The 19,050-nt window shown below is 37.9% G+C and overlaps 1 protein-coding gene across 1 annotated transcript in view; it reads right to left on the reverse strand.

Moving 5' to 3' along the window:
* The window catches only part of LOC125347930 (methylsterol monooxygenase 1-like), a 62,708-nt gene extending 48,701 nt beyond the window's left edge, over positions 1 to 14,007 (reverse strand). The window contains exons 1-3 of the mRNA XM_048340868.1: positions 13,996 to 14,007; positions 12,467 to 12,758; positions 11,582 to 11,679 (exon numbers count right to left, since the gene is read on the reverse strand). Of these exons, the coding sequence (XP_048196825.1) occupies positions 11,582 to 11,679; positions 12,467 to 12,758; positions 13,996 to 14,007 (402 nt within the window). The remainder of the gene's footprint in view (positions 1 to 11,581; positions 11,680 to 12,466; positions 12,759 to 13,995) is intronic.
* Positions 14,008 to 19,050: the final 5,043 nt, after the last annotated feature.

Consider the following 19,050-nt stretch of genomic DNA (forward strand, 5'->3'; position numbering starts at 1 on the left):
AGATGCCATAGCTGCAAGGAGAACCACAAACACTATTTGTAAGCAGTCTTGCTTAGTTTCCCTCAAATGTTTCTGACAAGCCTTAGCGGTAAGATTGTCATCTAGGCATGTGCTTTGAGAAGAAGAGGTGCATTTTTAAGAGTTTAAAAATCTTATGAGTGAGAAATATAAAAATCTTACTTATTTTTACCTCTTTGGAAGAAATAAAAGATGTTTTCATATTTACTTTTTCTCCAATATCTGATGGTTATTGACCTTGGCAGACTGATAATTATCACATAGTGACTGAAAATCTTAAATGCAATTATAATAATAAATATTCTCCATTTCTAGAAATTAACAAAGCAGACTGTCACCCAGATAGGCACTGGTGGCTCATGCCTGCAATTCTAGTTAGGAGTCAGAGGTTTGGGGATCATGGAACAAAAATCAGCTTATGTAGAAAGGTCAAAGAGACTCAATTCTCAACTAGCTAGCAAAATACTAAATTGGAGGTGTGGCTCAAGTGATTGAGTACAGACATGAGCAAAAATAAGAAGAATGAGAGCACAAGGGCCTAAATTTAAGACCCAGTATGAGTACATGGACATGGCACATGTATGCACGTACACACACACACACACACGCACACAGACACACACACCATACACACACTCAGATTATCCACTAGTGAGTCAATCAGGCTCTTCTTTCCCCATTCAGTTGGTCATAATTTTGGAGCCATTTAAGTTTTCATAAATACAGGCAGCCTAGCATTTCTGAATTAAATCATTATCATGAGCCAAATACAACAAATACCAATCTCTTTTAAAGATGAATATTTTAAATATTTCCCCTTTGAAGAATAGAAATTCTGGCTGAGAATATGGCTTAGTGGTATGGTGCTTGCCTTAGCATGCATGAAGCCCTGGGTTCAGTACCTCAGTAGCACATAAACGGAAAAGGCCAGAAGGAGGGCTGTGGCTCAAGTGACAGAGCTCTAGCTTTGAGCACAGAGAGGCTCAGGGACAGAGCCCAGGCCCTGAGTTCAAGGCCCAGGACAAAAAAAAGTAGAATAGAAGTTGTTCATTTGATTCTCTTTTTCTTTCTTCCTCTCTTTTCATTTTGTATTTGTATTTGTTAATTTGCTTGCTTGATTGATTGGGACAACACTGGGGTTTAAACTTGGGGTTTCACACTTACTAGACAGTTGCTCCACCACTTGAGTCACACTCTACTTTGCATTTCTTTGGTTTTTATTTTGGAGGGTTATTTTTTGTAGTAGAGTCTTATATTCTATGGTTTTCCTATGTTACTCTCTTTCCACCATAGAGCTTGGATGATAGTATCACCACTCCCTGTTGTTGGTTGAGATGGAGTCTTGAAAGGGCAAAAAGGGCTTGGATAGCCTCAAAATGCTGTTCTCTCAAACTCTATCTCCTGACCAGATGGAATGACAGGATTAGGGTAACTAGCTGTAAATTTGGTCATTTCTAAGTAATTCACTAACTTCCAGCTTACTTTTCATTATTGCCACCCCTAGCCTTTTAGTCTTCTTTTTTATTCATCATCCTGACAATATTTCAATACCATACACATACTGTGCATCTGCTTTGTACATAAAATCAGGAAGGTAATTTTGCTTCCATAGTTTACCAATCAAGCCCCGCCTCTTTGGGAGAAAGGTTGACATTTTGGGGAATACATGTGCAATGTTCTAACTGAAGTTTCTTCTCCAGTCCCTACCATGCCTGCCCTCAGCACCATGACGCAGAATTAAGGCAGGATTTGTCTGTGTTCCACTGAATCATAACTCAGGGGCTGCTGACACTACTCAATCTGTCTTCATATGACAAAAAGAGAAAAAAAAGAAGAAGAAGAGGCAGGGGAAAAAAGTAATTTGCTTTCAGAAATGAGCTTTTACTGACAGACAAAAGCCAAAGGGAAAGAAAATGCCAGTTATGACTGAAGACTGAGTCACTGCTCAGCAGTTATCAGAACCCCAAACAAAAATCTATGCTGACCCTTCTGGAAATCCACATATGTACCTTTAGCCAGTACTGTTGAAATGATTTCCTGAGCTTTCTGTGTGTGTGTGTGTGTGTGTGTGTGTGTATGTGTGTGCATGTGTGTTTATGTGTGTGTGCATGTGTGTGTATGTGTGAGTGTGTGTTCATTATGTAGCAATGAAACCCAATTTCAGTATTGCCCCTATAGAGTATTTACAGTCCATGATACGTTTGCATTAGTAAGTTCACTCAGTAGTTCTACACTCAATCTAGTCTCCAGAAGTAACGTCTCTGTTTATTTTTGGCTTTATTAATTTTTCATTCCTTTGCTAAGTATCTAAAACTCTCTGGTTAGGGAACAACATAATGAACAAAACCTCCAAGGTGTACTAAAATTGCACTTGACCTTTAAGCAGCATAATATGATACCTGCATGTGTATTTGAAAATAGTATTACATCATGACACGATCAAAAACAAGTCTTACCAAAGGCAATCAGTATGTGTATACTCGAGTTTTGTTAATGAGTCTTTTCCCAGATCTATTTTTGAGCCCTGGTTCTTTCAGGTGGGTATAATAGGCTAGATGAAACCTTATTTTCCCTCAGGCTGACATTTAAACTTGAATCACATTTCTTGTTAAGTTTTTATTTAAAAAAAAAAAACAGCCTTGTTAGGAATTAAACTTAAAGGAAAATGATAGGAGTTTGTTCGTCATTGTAAGCTATCTCCTTAGGCTACTGAATAAGAGGATTCTTTGTATCTTCAAAGACAGAAAATCCTCAACTAAGATCTGTAGATTTCTGGGTTAGGCAGGACTTTGTTAACTATCTGGAACTTCTGGAAGCTTGAAGTCTCTGGCCCTTTAGACTGAGTAAGGGAAATGGTTTGGTATATTTATTGTGAAGTCTGTGTGTCACAGGCATTTATTCAGTGACTGATGAGGGGTTCAGAATTGCTCCTATGTGAGCTGTAATGAAGAAGGAGAAAGAAAAGGAGCAGGAAAAGGAAGAAAAGGAAGATGATGAGAAAGGAAAAGAAATAAGAGGTGGAGGAACAGGAGACAGAGAGAAGGAAAAGCAAAGATCCTAAAAGGTCACTCTGCTAGTAGGAATAGAAATTGCTGGCACTTTCTAAAGGGAAGAGTAACAGTGGTATTAAAACCCTGATGTGGGCATCTTTCAGTCTAGCCAAAGGACTTCTTAGAAATTTAACTTAAAGAACCATCAGTGATAGATTGCGTTGTGGTTCATCCCTGTAATCTCAACTACACAGGAGGCAAAGATTGGGAGGATCCACATATATTATGGGTCACCATCCATGTGACCCATAAATTTCATTTATAAGAATACCAAGTGGAAGGACTTGGAAAAAGTTATACTAAGTGAAGTGAGCCAGACCCAAAGAAACATGGACTCCATGGCATCCCTTATTGGGAATAATTAGTACAGGTTTAGGCAAGCCATAGCAGAGCATCACAAGGCCCAATAGCTATACACTTAGAAACAAATAAGATGATGCTAAGTGAAATGAACTCCATGTTATGGAAACAAGTGATATATCACAGTTGTAACTACTTTCAACGTCCTATGTGTATGTGTAGTTTCTATTATTGATGATGTTTTGTATCACCTTCCTATGTTTGTACCTACACTATCTCTGTAATCTTATCTGAGTATATTGGAAACCGTGTTTACTGGTATTGGAAGTAGGAAATTCAAAGGGAATACCAAATTCGAGAGACACAGGGTAAAAAAAGAGAAATAACTACAAAAGCAATACTTGCAAAACTGTGTGGTGTAAGTGAACTGAACACCTGGGGGGGTAGGGAAAGGGGGGGAGGGAGGGGGGCATGAGGGACAAGGCAACAAACAGTACAAGAAATGTATCCAATGCCCAACGTATGATACTGTAACCTCTCTGTACGTCAGTTTGAAAATAAAAATTTGAGAAAAAAAAAAGAATACCAGTTTAGACTAGGACTTTCTCACAATGGGGAAGTTAATGTAACTTTAATATGGTGTTGAGGATAGGATTTTGAGTCATACCTTCTTCTATTTGAATGCTTACAATTTCCTAGAATTGTCATCCAATTATTGGGTCTGTTCTCCACAGGTAAAGTGGACCTACTTTCACAAGTGTATAGAGAACCTCTAATAGAGTACTTCACATAAGCAAGTACATAATTTTTCTAATGTACTAGACAAGACCCTTACAGACTTTTCTGCCTAGGCTGGCTTTGAACTGGATCTTCAGAGCTCAACTTTCTGAAGGGTCACTGGCACCCAGTTGTGTGTTTCACTTTTCTAAAACTGCTGAATAATTATTAAGTGGCTATATCATTTGCACATTACCGAAATGACCTAATTCAGCACTTTCTAATTGTATGGCACAAACAAAGTTCTGCATCTTAAGTTCTATTCTTCATTCTCCAACTTCTCAATTTCTCTTTCTCTTTCTCTCTCTCTGTCTCTCTCTCTCACATACACAGAGAGAGAGAGAGAGTTACAGGCAATATTTCATAAGCATCTCTGCCCTTGATTTGAGCACTCAGGTTGAACAGTACAGAAATCAACATCATATTGGATTTAGCCCACAAGTACAATTGACTGTCCTTCACTTAGGTGATAAACTTCCTTTGCAAATCCAACCCTTGAGCAGAGAACACAATCCCCTGTTCTGGGCAGACACAATTGCAAACGAATCTGCATGAAAATAGAAGATGACTTGAAGCAGCTTGGTCTTAAAAGGATCCAAAAGGAGGAGATATATTTTCCAGGAGAAAAAATAAATCTTCCCTCAGAAGAAAACACATACTAAACATATATTTCGTCATTTTCGAAAATACTTGCATTACTTTTTCTATCAGGGCCAGATAAAACCTTACTTGTATGCTCTTTGGGGAGAAAGGAAAAAGCATGACATACTGGCAGCAATCTCACAGACGTGTTCTTTAGGCTCTGAAAAATACTTCTTGCTTTCTATAATAATAAATATAACTTCTGGCCACTGCTCATGCTGTTATTGCTATCCTTACATTTAGCAAGTGAAGAAGAGGTACAAGTCAAATATCTGCCAGTGTATAAGAGCTTTCCAAATTTTTCTTTCTTTTATATCAGTCTGCAAGGCTGAATAGGTATATCACCAGAGAACTATGTAGACATTACAGAAAAGAATAAGATGTTCTGAAGAAAGAGCAGAACTAACACTATCTCATTTCATCACTTCCTCGGCCTGATCTTTAACCTGAGTTAGGCTAAAAGGAATCATTGTTCTGTGTCATCTTTAAAAGTCAATTTTTCCTATACCAACAGTGATGTAAAGAGTTAAAAAGCAACAACAATGCTGTGTTTCAAAGGATATTTAGGATCGCCCATCAATTTTAGCTATTATCAGCTAACAAAATATTTATTATTGTTTTTTAAATGGTTTGAATTGTTATAGAAGTAGTGTTTAGCAGCACAATCCCCTTGGATCTGTCAAGTCAAAAGCTGACCTTGAAAAATGTCCTTGCAGTGTGTTTTAGGGATGGTGGCAAAGTGCCCCCTCAACTAAGTGCTTTAAGCCAGGTGCTACTTGTCCACAGGGAAGATGGGAATTCACACATGTGTCTTGACTTTCTTGTCCATCAAAGGAATAGTTCAGCAAGCTCTTACAACCACAAATATCAAACTACGGAATTGCATTAACATGTCTATGAAGTATAATAGATAGTGCCAATAGTAAGACAGATTTTCAAATCATATTATAAGTATTATATCTGAAATTCAGAATTTAGATGCTGTTTGAGTAAGAATTAAAAAGGTATATTTAGTGACAAGTACCCCCTCCCTAAGGAATTATTCAGAATAGCTAGCTCCTCGTGTATATAACGTTTGTGTGGCTAACTGCTGTGGCCTCACCCTGTCACCACACTCTAATTCCAGCCCCAGATTCAGATTGTTGATCAAACCAAACACATGACTATGGAAAATTAATCAATTGGCCAAGCACTAACTATATGATTTCCTCCCTGGAGGATTTAAAGCAAGAAGCCAAGGGACTGTTACAGAGGAATTTGGGGATCGAACACAGAAGGTTCATGCAGAGGCAAGGCCAGAATAGGGCAAATAGCTAATCCGAGCTGCTCATGCACTAAGATGAAGACTGCAAAATACGTGTAAGCAGGGGAAGTTGATCTATAGAAAGTAAAATAAAGTAAACGAGTAGAGAAAGCAGAAATGGAAGCTCAAGCAGAGAGAAAAAGGCAGAAAAGAGAGAGCTCATCTAAGCTTGAATGCAGTTCTCCCTTCCTGTTTGCGTAAGGCCCAGTCATACTTTATGTCCAGATTTCTGGGACATCAATAACTGTAGGATTCTTTACCAGTCCTATTAATATAGGTATATAAATAAAAGGATTTTTGTTCTTGCTTTGGGGTTTTTCGCTAGAGTTCAACTTAGCCTTGAATTCACTCAGCTTGCTTTCTCATGAGTCGTGTTCCATTACTTGAGCTGTGCCTCCAACCTCACCTTATTGAAGATGGAGTCTCAAAGACTTTTCTGCTCAGGCTGGCTTCTAACTGTGATCCTCCAGATCTCAACCTCCTGAGAAGCTGTGACAGATGTGAGCCAATGGTGCCCAGGCAAATTAAATAAGTTTAAAAGTTCGTCATAAAGCAATGTAAATGTTTCTCCCTATTCTCTCTTTACATTTTATTAGGACTGTGAAAGTTCTTTTCTTATGCCTGTTTGAAACTTCTTTTCTGATCATTTTCTTATAACAGAAAATCCTGTGGCCAACTTAAATGGAAAAGAGGAATCTCAAATGCCTCTTAGAAGGTCCAGTTCCATTCATATACAAAGCTTCTAACTTTGCTAAAAATGATGGCCACGTCCTGTAAGGTAGGATAATTCTCCATGTAGCTCCAAATTTCTGATCCCTTGCTAGGAAAAAAAAAGTTGTTTTCCTTTGTTCTGTACCACCTTTTCAAAGGTCTTTGTATAATGAACAGCCTCAGAAATATAGATAATGCCTCCTTCATGAAGAAAGAACAGGCTACTTATATCCACTTTTTAAAAAAAGGAAAGAAAGAAAAAGGTAATTGTCTTTTCCCTGTGGGAAAAAAAATAGCCACATTTAGTACCCACAGCCCAGCCCACACACAGCATATGTAGATAGGATCTGGACCTGTATGTACCACCCAATGGAAACGGAGGCTCCATAAACCCACATTGCTGGGACTCTGGGTTCTTTTATTGCTGCTGCTATACTGTCCTTTGTTTCTGGGCCAGGAGACTTTTGTCTTCTACTTACATCCATGAGACGATAGCAGGCTAACTTACATGCAAGGAAAAATCTCAGACACTTCGCCTGTCTCCACACATCTTTCCCTCTATCAAAGACCTTCTGCCTTCAATGATGTCTTTACCAATTCTATTTCCTCTTCTTATCACTGGATATGTCCCAGTTCCTAAATGAATAGAGAAATGGACAATGGAAAGATGGATAGAAAAGAAAGATAAGTCTTACCTAGCACAGTCAAAGCTGGTTTCTTTCTCTCTAAGAGCCTGGTATATGTTTGCATTCCTTCTGCAGGTTCTTTGAAGAGCTCATTGCTATCCTGGAAATGGAGATGGGGATGGTGGAGATAGAGACAAAGGGACTGCATTTCAAAACCAAGACAGGCAAAAATCTAGCAAGACCCATATTTCAAACAATAATTTGGATATAGAGGTGTGTACCTATAACCCAGCTATGTTGGGGTGATGCATAGAAAGATCACAGTCTAGGCCTGCTCTAGGCAAAACATGAGACCTTATGAAGAAAAACAGTTAAAGAAAAAAGGTACTGGGGGCATGACCCAAGAAGTAGAATACCTACCTAGCAAGCACAAGGCTCTGAGTTCACACTAGCAAGAAAAAGTTCAATATGGCTCCAATTTTTAATCAATATTTTATTCACTGAAGAAATATTGTATCAGTAAAATACTGTACATATATGCACTGAATGCAATAGTGAGAAACTTATAGTCTGTCTACTCAAGGTGTTCACAGTAATAGGAGATGGAAATCAGCAAAGGTACCATATAATAAAAGATCTGACCTTCTTCACATCTCTAATCTCAGTCAGACTTTATATATCTGTCTGACATTGATGGCTGTAAACCAACTATTCCAATCAATCACTTGTTCTAACCATCCTCAGTTCCTCCTGGAACTCTTTTTTATGTTCCAAAGCTAAAATGATATAGATGTGCCTAGCATCACCCATATTGGCTCAAGTGGGGATCATAGGGAAATAAAACTCTCACACTTATAGTCTTAGCTCTTCAGGAGGCTGAGATTGGAGGATTAGAGGTCAAAGCCATCCTGGGCAGAGAAAACAATCTATGACACCCTTATCTCTAACCAGTAAGAAGCCACAAGTACAGGTGTGACTCAAGTGGTAGAGCACCAGCCTTGAGCAAAAGAGCCAAGCAAGAGTGCAAGATTCTCAGTTCAAGCCCCAGTACTGGCTCAAAATAAAAATAAGAATAAGGTGCTGAGAATGTGGCTTGGCGGTAGAGTGTTTGCCTTGCATGCATGAAGCCCTGGATTCCATTCCTCAAGCACCATATAAACAGAAAAGGCCGCAAGCTGCACTGTGACTCAGGTGGTAGAGTGCTAGCCTTGAGCTAAAAGAAGCTCGGGGACAGTCAATGCTCAGGCCCTGAGTCCAAGCCCCAGGACTTAAGAATATGAATAAAGGAATGAAAGGGCTTAGTAAATAGTGAAGTTTTGGTCTTTTTGAGCCTTCTAAGGTTCAGTACATGATCAAGGCTTTGACCATAGCAAAACAAAGAATTCTGATATGTTCTGTGGCCCAGCATTTGTATTTTTACATGGATATTAAACACATCAGTACACAAATCCATGCTGCTTCTGTATGGATAGAGACCTTCTACAGTGGCATTTGTCAGGATCCACACACAGATTGGTTGAATCTTTTTCAGAACCCCTATCAAACTGGTTGTAAGAACCAAGTGATTGCAAAATGAGCATCTTGTGATACAAACTGCTGATGGCCCAAAATTTCTCTCAGAATCCTTTTTGTGAAAGCTCAATTATGCCAATCAAGAGACCATTTGATTATTAAAGACTCTAGAACAAACTGTGCTGGAATTTCTTCCTCAGCCCATAAATTACCGTAAAAATAGACATGGAATAATGTGTTTGGGTTTTGTTGTTACTATGAAAGTGCATTAAGGGAAAGTAAATTCATTAAGCATGTCACTGCAGAACAGGCATGAGGAAAACTGGAGGTGGAGGCTCATTGCACAGAGTATTTTCCTTCCTCTATTTCATAACCTTGGAGACCCTTGCAGAAGAGCTAATAAAGAAGAAAAAGGATGGAGCCATTTTTGGAAGCAATACCTAGCACAGTGGCTACCTTAAGATGTTCAGTGCTTTTGAATGAATGGCTCTCAATCTGCATCTTTAGCACCTGTCCTTCTCCTTATAATTACATTTCTCCCTACCTCCCTGCTTCTTCCTGGCACCAATTTTTCCTCAGATCTATGTTTTAAAGACTCTTTCTTCCCTAATTAACCAAGTCACAGGAACCTCCAACATCAGACCCTCCCTCTTTCTTTACCTTCTATTTCTCTAACATGTGTGTCTTTCTTTCTTTCTTTTCTCTCTTTCTTTCTCTCTTTCTTTCTTTCTTCCTTTCTTGTTCATCCTTCCCTGAAGACTGTATGCTTTGTGAGAACAAAAGTACCTGGCCTAAAGAGGGAACTGTGCTACACTGTTGGTGGAAATATAAACTTGTTCAACTACTCTTTAAAGCAGTATGGAGGTTCCTCAAAATACTAATAGAGCTCTCCATCACCCATAAATCCTACTCCTGGGCATTTATCCAATTGACCACAAAGAAGACCACACTAAAGCTATCAGCACAACTATGTTCACTGCAGTATTGTTTACCATAGCCAAGATATGGAATCAACCCAGATGGCCCTCAGTGGACAAATGGATCAAGAAAACGTGTATATATACACAACTGAATTCAATACATCCATCAGAAAGAATGATATTGTACCACTTGTAAGGAAATGGAAAGACTTGGAAAAATAAATATTAAATGAAGTAAGGCAGACCTAAAGAAGCCTATAAACGTACAAGTAAACACACTGGATGGTACAAGACAAAAAATACACACTGGATGGTAAAAGACAAAAAAAGCACATGAGTAAGTGAACTGAACACCTCAGGAGGAGAAAGGGTAAGGGGGAGGGGGGAGGGGGGGTATGAGGGACCAGGTAACAAACAGTACAAGAAATGTATCCAATGCCTAACGTATGAAACTGTAACCTCTCTGTACATCAGTATTATAATAAAAACTTTAAAAAAAAGCACATGATAAATTATACAGATTTCTAGACATTCACATAGTGAGACCAAAGGAGGATAAGCTTAGGAGAGGATCACAAAGGCTCAGTAGCTGTGTGCATACAATCACATAAAATAATACATACTGAAGTGAACTCCAAGAAATAGAAATAAGAGGGTTTTTTCCTCCTTCGTTGCTGTTTTTGTTTTCTTTACCTTTGGTCTTGTTTCTAAGTTTATCTGTTTTGGGGAGGGCTGGGGCCAGATAGAAAGGGTGGGACAAAAGGTGAACATATGCAGCAGTGCTACTCTTTAGATGTTGTGTTGGAAATCAACTATACAACTTGTGGGTGAGGACAGGAGGGAAAAACTTGGAGAGAGCAAGGGAAGAGCTAACACTGTTCCAAAAGAAATGTGCTCATTACCTGACTTATGTAACTGTAGCTCCTCTGTACATTACCTCTATGATAACAATAAATAAATGCAAGCATGCATATATATACATATATATATGGCCTAGTTCATCATTGCTATATTCCCAGAAGCTAGAGCCATACTTGGTAGATAATAAGCACTCTGCTAATACTTGTTGAACAAATTAATGAAAGAATGAGTAAGTGAAAGTAAGAGGAAAACTAATATAAGAAGATAGCAGATGCCTAATGTAGCTAACATTGGAAATTCATGTTTTATTTTCCTTGGAAACACACGGAGTTGCCTATGCAGCTTTGGATATCTTCCTTTGCAGAAGCTAATTAGATGATGACATCATGCTGACATAGTTCCTTCTGATTCAAAGTATCACATCGTGGTTTTTTTCATGCTTTATCTTTTATTTCCTGCTCAATTGGGTCAAGATTTAAAAACAAGAAGAAAAGAGAAGTGAGAACCAGTTAACAAATCTATACTGCTGTTTTATTTCTCTAATGTCTAACTCATTCATTCTGTGGACAAGCCCCTTAGACATCCCATTATTTTAATTTCCTCTCTCCATTGCAGTACTAATATGGCTATTACAGGGGTTAATGAGATGATGCTTCTATAATGCTGACAGGTGCCATATAAAGCTTTCAAAAAAATACACACAATTAAGATGCTATTTCCTTCTCTTCTTGTGCTTCCAATTCAAGGCCTGGGTTTTCATCTCCTTCCTCCCACAAATTACAGAAAATCATAGTGGTTGTGTAACTGGAGTTTAAATGGGCCTTTGAGATACATGTCTGTTTTGTAAAGCACAGCACTAACCCCTTCTGGCACAGAATGTGATGACTGCAATAATGTGTTGTTAAACAGAATGATGATAATGGCTCTGTTGGCCGCCTTATTTCTTATAGTATCATTATCTGTAAGAACCATCAGGCATTTAGACCACACCTTAGTCATGGAGGCTGAACAGATTCGATCCATGAAACTGCAATTATACCAACACTCTGGGTGAGTTTGTTCTTCTCATTATTTTTATCGTTTGGGGAATCATCCAATACTTTCATAAACACTTTTTTTAGTGTATCCTGTGAAACATGCTCCCACAGATTTATACTCTTTGTTCTCTGCTGACTATATCATTTTGCTTTATTATCAGAACAAAACAGGCTAAAATATTAACAGTCTGCTTTAAAAAAAAAATCCAGGCCAGTTAAAATGGTTCACACTATAATCCTAGCTACTCAGGAAGCTGAGATTTGAGGATCAAAGTACAAAGCCAGCCTGGGCAGGAAAGTTCAAGTATTTCCAATTAACCACCAAGAAAGGATGGGTGTAGAGCTATGGCTCAAGTGGTATGGCACCAGACTTGAGTGAAAAAATGAAGGAACAGTGCACTGGTCCTGAGTTCAAGACTCATTACACACACACACACACACACACACACACACACACACACACACACACACAAAGAACCTGTTCTGATTACCTCTGTGCTGCTGTGGCTCCATACAGACATTTATTTCCCACCAATGGGAAAGTGCAAAACTCACTTTCTCTTCCCAAATATGAGAGAACCAATAGGGACACGGAGTGTTACAGCCTCAAATTTCTTGGACAGTTTATCGAGTAGCAGCAGTGAGCTTCTCACCATCCCCAGGTGACAAAGCATAGAGTCACTTGTTTGCCACTATGCCAAACACCTACTCCAATCCTCAGCAAATGAACTTGGGGACTGCAGTTTCTTAACCACACGAGACTTGGTTTGGGAGACCACAAATACATTTAGTCCATCTGCTTGGAACTCTGTTCCCTCAAAACTTAATTTCTGCTCATCTTTTCGGTGGATATGAAAAGAGGCTTTCCTGGGGAAGCTTCTCTTGCCACAATGATGGGTTGAATGTTTAGTCAGAAATCTTGGCTGCTTGATAAGAATTCGAAACAGAAGCTTGTAGTTACCAGCCTTATTGGCAAGCATCTGTGTCATGCTAAGATGACCCTAGCAAACAAAGGAAACACATGATCACAGTCTGTAGGAATGTAGTGGGATGCTTCTCTCCCAAGAATCCCTAGGGCTGCCTTTTAAAGAATGCAGGAGAACATTTTGGCAGGGACATCCACTGACTAGGTGGTCAAGTTAGTGTTTGACTCTCTCTTCCTCTCTTCACTTAGGTCTGAGACTTAGGTCATTTCATGAGTTAAAGTCAACAGTTTCTGTGATTACTAAACTGTTTTGCTTTCTTCCTTCTCTTCATAACTGTTCTTTCAATGCCACATCAACAAGTAGCATAACAGAAAGAGGACATATTCCCCATCATGCCATGACCAGAAAGAATTCAGAAAGACCAAGACCAAGACAAGCAATATCAAAAAACCCAAAGCTGGAATAAACAATGACAGAAAATCTATTCACTTGATTACAGGTTTTTTTTTCTTTCTAAACACCAAAATTAATTAATCCTTGAGGAATTTCAAGTAATTATCAATTTTTAATTCCAGAAGCAGAGAAATGAAACATATTACTTATATTAAAAAGAACCATTCTGGTATGGAAGAAAATCTTTCAGAAAATATAGGATAATTTCAGATCGATTCCTCTGCTTTTTCCAGAAACTCAAGGGAGGAAGAATTCTCTGAAATGTTTTCCTTCTGCAACTTTACAGAATGCACCAGGAATAAAGAAAATCCAAGTTACGCTTCGTGATACAAACTGGTGATACAAACCTGTAATACCAGCACTTGGCAGGCTGAGATATTGTCTCTAAAGGGCAGTGTGTGTGTGTGTGTGTGTGTGTGTGTGTGTGTGTGTGTGTTAAATAGTATTAACTCTGGAAAAGTAAGTTAGCTGACTTTTTTCATACTTCTGGAATTGCTAAGTAGTAAATAAGAGCAAATCTTGGCTATGTAAAATATTATTTCCCATAGGAGGTTTTTGGTACAAGATGCAGATATTCTAACACTCCTGTATGTTTTCCATAAATCTATTGCCTGGAAATATGTTTAGGAAAAGGGAAGCTTTAAAAAAAGTAAAAATGAGAAAGCAAAGTAATATATTTATGGGCAAATCTTCAAATCCACATATGTTGTCACTTAAATATCTAAAATATATCCTAACTATCAGAAATAATGTGCAGTTGAAAAACACAAAGGAATCCCAATCAATGGAATTAAGTAGCTAGGCACAGTCTTACAGCAGTAGCTCACCCTCATGTTGATAGTCCTTGTCCACTGCTTACCTGCATTTCCATCATTTCTCTTTTTTTTTTTTTTGACAGTGGAGAAACATGGTGATTATTTTAAACATGAAACTAAACAGAAACACCAAATGTTACGTGAATTCAGTTAAACACAATCAAATGTAGTTATATAAGAATTATAATCAAAACTAAATAAAAAAATAAAAATAAAGCCAGAGAAGAAAATGAAAGGCAGTTTGGATTCTACTGTTTACATCTGCATGGCAGAGATTGGCCTTTCATTGTCTTCTTTTTAGTATTTTTGTTACAAAAGAAAACTATTACTTGAATAACTCCTTCAGTGTATTTGTTCTCAATTTTTTAATATTTAAAATAAAAATAGATGCTATGTTTTCATTACTAGCTAGGGAAGTATTCAATTATAATGTAACCAAGTTATAAACATATATTAATATTATGCATAGATGGAAAAAACATAATGACTAACATTAAGGTCTCAAAATACATCTCTTATTAAGAAAATAATCTCTTATTAAGTCATTTTAAGTTGAACTTAGCCTTTGTGGAAGGTAAGAGCAAATGTTTGAGTGGTACTATTAACAGAAATTATTACTTTGCCCAGAATCCTCCATATTCAAAATATTAATTAGCATGTTCATATCCTTTAAGAGAAAGGAATACATGTTTGTCTTGAAAAGGTTTGTTTGTTTGTTTACCTACGTTCTCTTTTCTGACAGATGGCTCTGATACAAATAGAATAAGGAGAGGATTAGCTCTTGTTTCAGATCACCTGTTCCTCGTGTTAAGTCCTCACAATTAAAGCCCAACACAATATCGCAGAATAACAGCTTTTTACTATAAAACTAAAAGGTTTTAGGCCATCTCCTGTAGTACCTTTTTGCTTTAAAATTATTCTTTGGGCTGTACTTGTTGATTACGTTTTTATGATTTTTCTTATCATATATCAGTTATACAAGGATGGCTTCATTGTGACATTTCCACAAATGTGTATACAATGCACTTTGATCAAATTTATACCCTCTCTCACTCTCTCTCATTCCTCTTTTCCCATTCTTAAAACAATTTCAACAGATTTCATTTTGTTATTTTCATCATGCAGAAAAACATATTTCTACTCTATTTATTCTAGATTACATTTCAAGTCACTATATCAACACTGACTCCTCATCGTTTACTGAGTAGTCTATGATCTTGCTGGACTGGTGGTCAACAGTGTTAAAAGCAGAAAACAAAAAGGAAGAGGAAGGATAGAGGGAAAGGAGTAGACCAAAGAAAGGGAGAGAAGGGTGAAAATATGGTCAAAAATCCAGAAAAGCAGTCAAGAATCCAATATATTGCCTACAAAATTAAGATGAGTGAGGGCAGGGGTTGTTAGGAGAGGAATAGGTGAAAATATTCAAAGGGGTGACATTGATCAAGATGCATTGTATTCATAGACAGCTCTGTTTAATGTCACTCCTTTGTACAATTACTTAAAGATAATTTAGGGGGAAACGCAGGGCTCATCCCTGAAATTCATAGCAAAGATGGGCACTTGTAATCCTAGCTGCTCAGGAAGCTGAGATCTGAGGACTGGGTTCAAAGCCAACCTGGGGAAGGAAGTCAAAGAGACTCATCTCCAGTTAGTTAACCAGGAAAAAACTGTAAGTGGAGTAATAACCTTGAGCAGTAAGGGACCCAGAACCCAAGATCAAGCCCCAGTAATGACATATTCATTCATCCATAGCAAGCATTTTCCCCAAATTATTTATCCTGTGGCGCTTATCATTTAGCAACACTTGTCAAGTTCTTTACCTATATTTAAGTCCAAGTCAAGAAAATACATCCTCTAATCCCCTGGCAAGGGCAATGATAATGCAATGACCAAGCCAAGTATTAGAAAGGAAAAATCAAAATAATTTAAGTAGATTTGTCATGAACTTTTGAATTTTGCAATAGTTTTATATTTTCAGAGACGTGTCAGAGACAGTAAGGAGAGTTTCTGTGCAATCTGTACTCAGTTTCCCCTACTACTAACAACCTTAATAAGGTACATTTGTCCTAACTAATACATCAATATAAATAAATGCATTATTGTTAAGTAAAATGTATACTTTATTCAGGTTTTTCTAGTTTCATCCTAATGTTCTTCTCCTATTTCAAGATCCCATTCAGGACAGCATATTACCTAAAGTCTTTGTGTCTCCAGAGGTACTTCTTGGCTAAGATGTGTTCTTAGATTTTCCTTGTTTTTGGCCACTGGGACAGATTTGAACAGTACTTTTCATGTATTTTAGACTCTGCTCCTCTCTTTGGATGTGTCTATGTTGTTAGTCAAATGATAAAATAGGACTAGTAGGTACAGAAGAGGAAGACTGCAGCAGTTCGATGCCATGCTTACTACATTATATCAAAGATACACACCATCAAGGTGACTTATTACTGCAGAGGTCAACCTTGACCCTCAGACTCAAGTGGTGTTTTCCAGATTTTTTTATTATAATACTACTTTTTTCTCCCTACTACTTATTACATATTAGACAAATTATGTGGCCTATGTTTCCTTAGGTCTGACTTACTTCATTTAATATAGTTTTGTCCAAGTCTTTCCACTTCCTTACAAATGATACAATATCATTCTTTATGATGGATGTGTAGGATTCCGTGGTGTATATATACCACATTTTCTTGATCCCTTCATACACTTTCGAGTTTCTGTCTTTTAGTTTTCTTTTCTCACTATGGATCCCAGGATGGCTTTAAACTCTGAATTTTTCAACCCCATTGATGGCATACACCATCATACTCAGCAAGGTGTGTTTGCTAACTCATAGTAGAAAGACAGATATTACTTAAATAACCATCTGAATTGAATGAAATGGAAAATCAAAACTGCAATAATTGTTAAGAAGGAAAGTCATGCGATAATAGGAAAAGAATCTCATGTAGATTATTTAAGTTGCCCTTTGCTATGACTGGGAAGAAACATTACCCATGATATTAGAAACAAATCTCATTTGATTCCTTATAAAATCAGTAAATAAAGAGAGGTGTGGCACTGTTAAGATACATGATGTCCAGTTACAGGAAAACCTATCATACTGTGACAGATTTGATTTTATGCAGTCAGGGCCCAAGGCAAGGCTGGGCACTTTGAATTTGCCCACCTGTCAGATACAGCTTCTTGATACTGATTTTAAAAAATAAGACAGAGAGGGATCAAAGAGCAGAAATGTATGCCAAATAAAGCTTGGATCAGGCAATTTAAAAGGCTGGTATGTTTTACATAACATCAGAGTAGACAGAGCTGCTTGTACTAAAATGACAGTTCAAGTTAACATGCACTCCTATCAAAATACCTGAAATGAACAATTTTATTCCCAGGGCTTAGAACTGAAACAAGGAAAAGGGGCCCAAACCAGCCAGCACTACATCAGCTTCTCAAGATACCATGGAGTGGTATCTCCCCTAAAGAAAAACCTCTCCAACCATAAGAGTCGATGTATGACTGTTCTGCTGACTCACCAGAGGAGTAAGTAAGATTTACATGTCCTATGATTATGATATGATGTATCAATACACCCAGGAACAATTAGTTCAGACAGCTGTTTCCCATCATTTGAACTTACTACAGAGAGTTTTAAATGGTACAAAGAATAGTAGCCCATTTGTGGACATTTTGATTTTACAAAGCTGACATCAAGTTGTTAGGCCAAAAGAAACAAAACAAAACACAAACAAGCAAAAAAAAAAATCTTGCTTTCCCCATATGGCTTTTTCCAAGGAAGCAGGACCTCACTTTCTGACTTTTTAGATGAGCCTCCATTACTAGAAAGCTAATGTCACCTCTAAATTTCCATTTATGTTCTCGCCTCAAGGGTGGACCAGATTCAGTGTGGTAATGTTTGGTTGGTTGGTTGGTTTGGTTGATACATATAATACATTGTTAAAATCAGCACTGCTAGTACCACGTGTTTTCCTCAGCAACTCACATTCTTCAAGTAAATCTATTTCGTTCATATTCTACTCAAAGGCAACCTTTAAATCAAGTGAAAAATCAATTCTCTACAGTAAGTTCCCTAATAATATCAGGGCTTCAAGTCAGAGACATTGCTGTACTTATTGGCAAGTAAAAAGCAGGCCTGGCCTACCCAGAAGTTAAGGCAATTGTGCCAGGAATGACTGCTGGAGGGACTGGGGCTTAGCCAGAAACCTGGCCTGGCAACAGTCTTGGGCCTCCCAAGCTGTCCAGTTCCAGACTAAATAATTAGGAACACAGGAGTATATTAAGACTTGAGCAAGCATTACTGCTGAACAATTTGGAAGGAAGGGAAAGAGGCAACCAGATGCCAATCTTTAACAATCCAATGTCAGGAAAGAAATAGGTAACAGAAGGGATTCAGGAATGCCTTGCTGGTGGAGACAGTCTAAATGGAGGTCCTCTAAAAAGAACCATAGTCGTAAGCTACAGAGAAAGCATTAACCTGTTGTAAATGCCAGAATTCCTCCCTAAACACTGAGTCGTGTTAACTGGAGCATGTTGTCAGGTATTATTTTCTATCATCACTAAGATTCCCTTAGTATCCACACCAAGGAGTGGACCTTAGACTGAATTACTCTAAAATCAGTGTGGTCAAGCTAGACTACATTTTTCAGCATTTTTGTCCCTAATGGTTCTAGTTTAGTTCTATTTGGCTCCATGGCTACCACCAGAAACCTAGTTAGAAATCCACAAAGAAATCACCTACACAAAATCAACAGCTTCTTCATGAGCTTCTCTTTTGTGCTCCTATTTCAGGGATGAGAGGCCCTTGATTTCTCATATATGACCTGCATTATTTTGTCCTTCTTGCACTACTGCTCCAGGAAGACTGGTGAGTGCCTTTTATGTGCATCTCCAACTCCTCTTTCTGAACCTTTGTGTCCTACCTCTTCCAGTAAATGTGTCGTGTCTTTTAGTTCATCTACTCATGGTCCATCACAAAAATCCTTTCTAATAAAAACAGCCCCTGTTCATTTAGGAAGCAGCCATCTCTCCTTTGGTCTAGGAAACCCTCTGGTCTATTTCAGCATCCCTCAAATATTATAGAGAAG

This window comes from Perognathus longimembris, chromosome 1 (genome assembly GCF_023159225.1).
Source record: "Perognathus longimembris pacificus isolate PPM17 chromosome 1, ASM2315922v1, whole genome shotgun sequence".
Taxonomy (NCBI): Eukaryota; Metazoa; Chordata; class Mammalia; order Rodentia; family Heteromyidae; genus Perognathus; species Perognathus longimembris.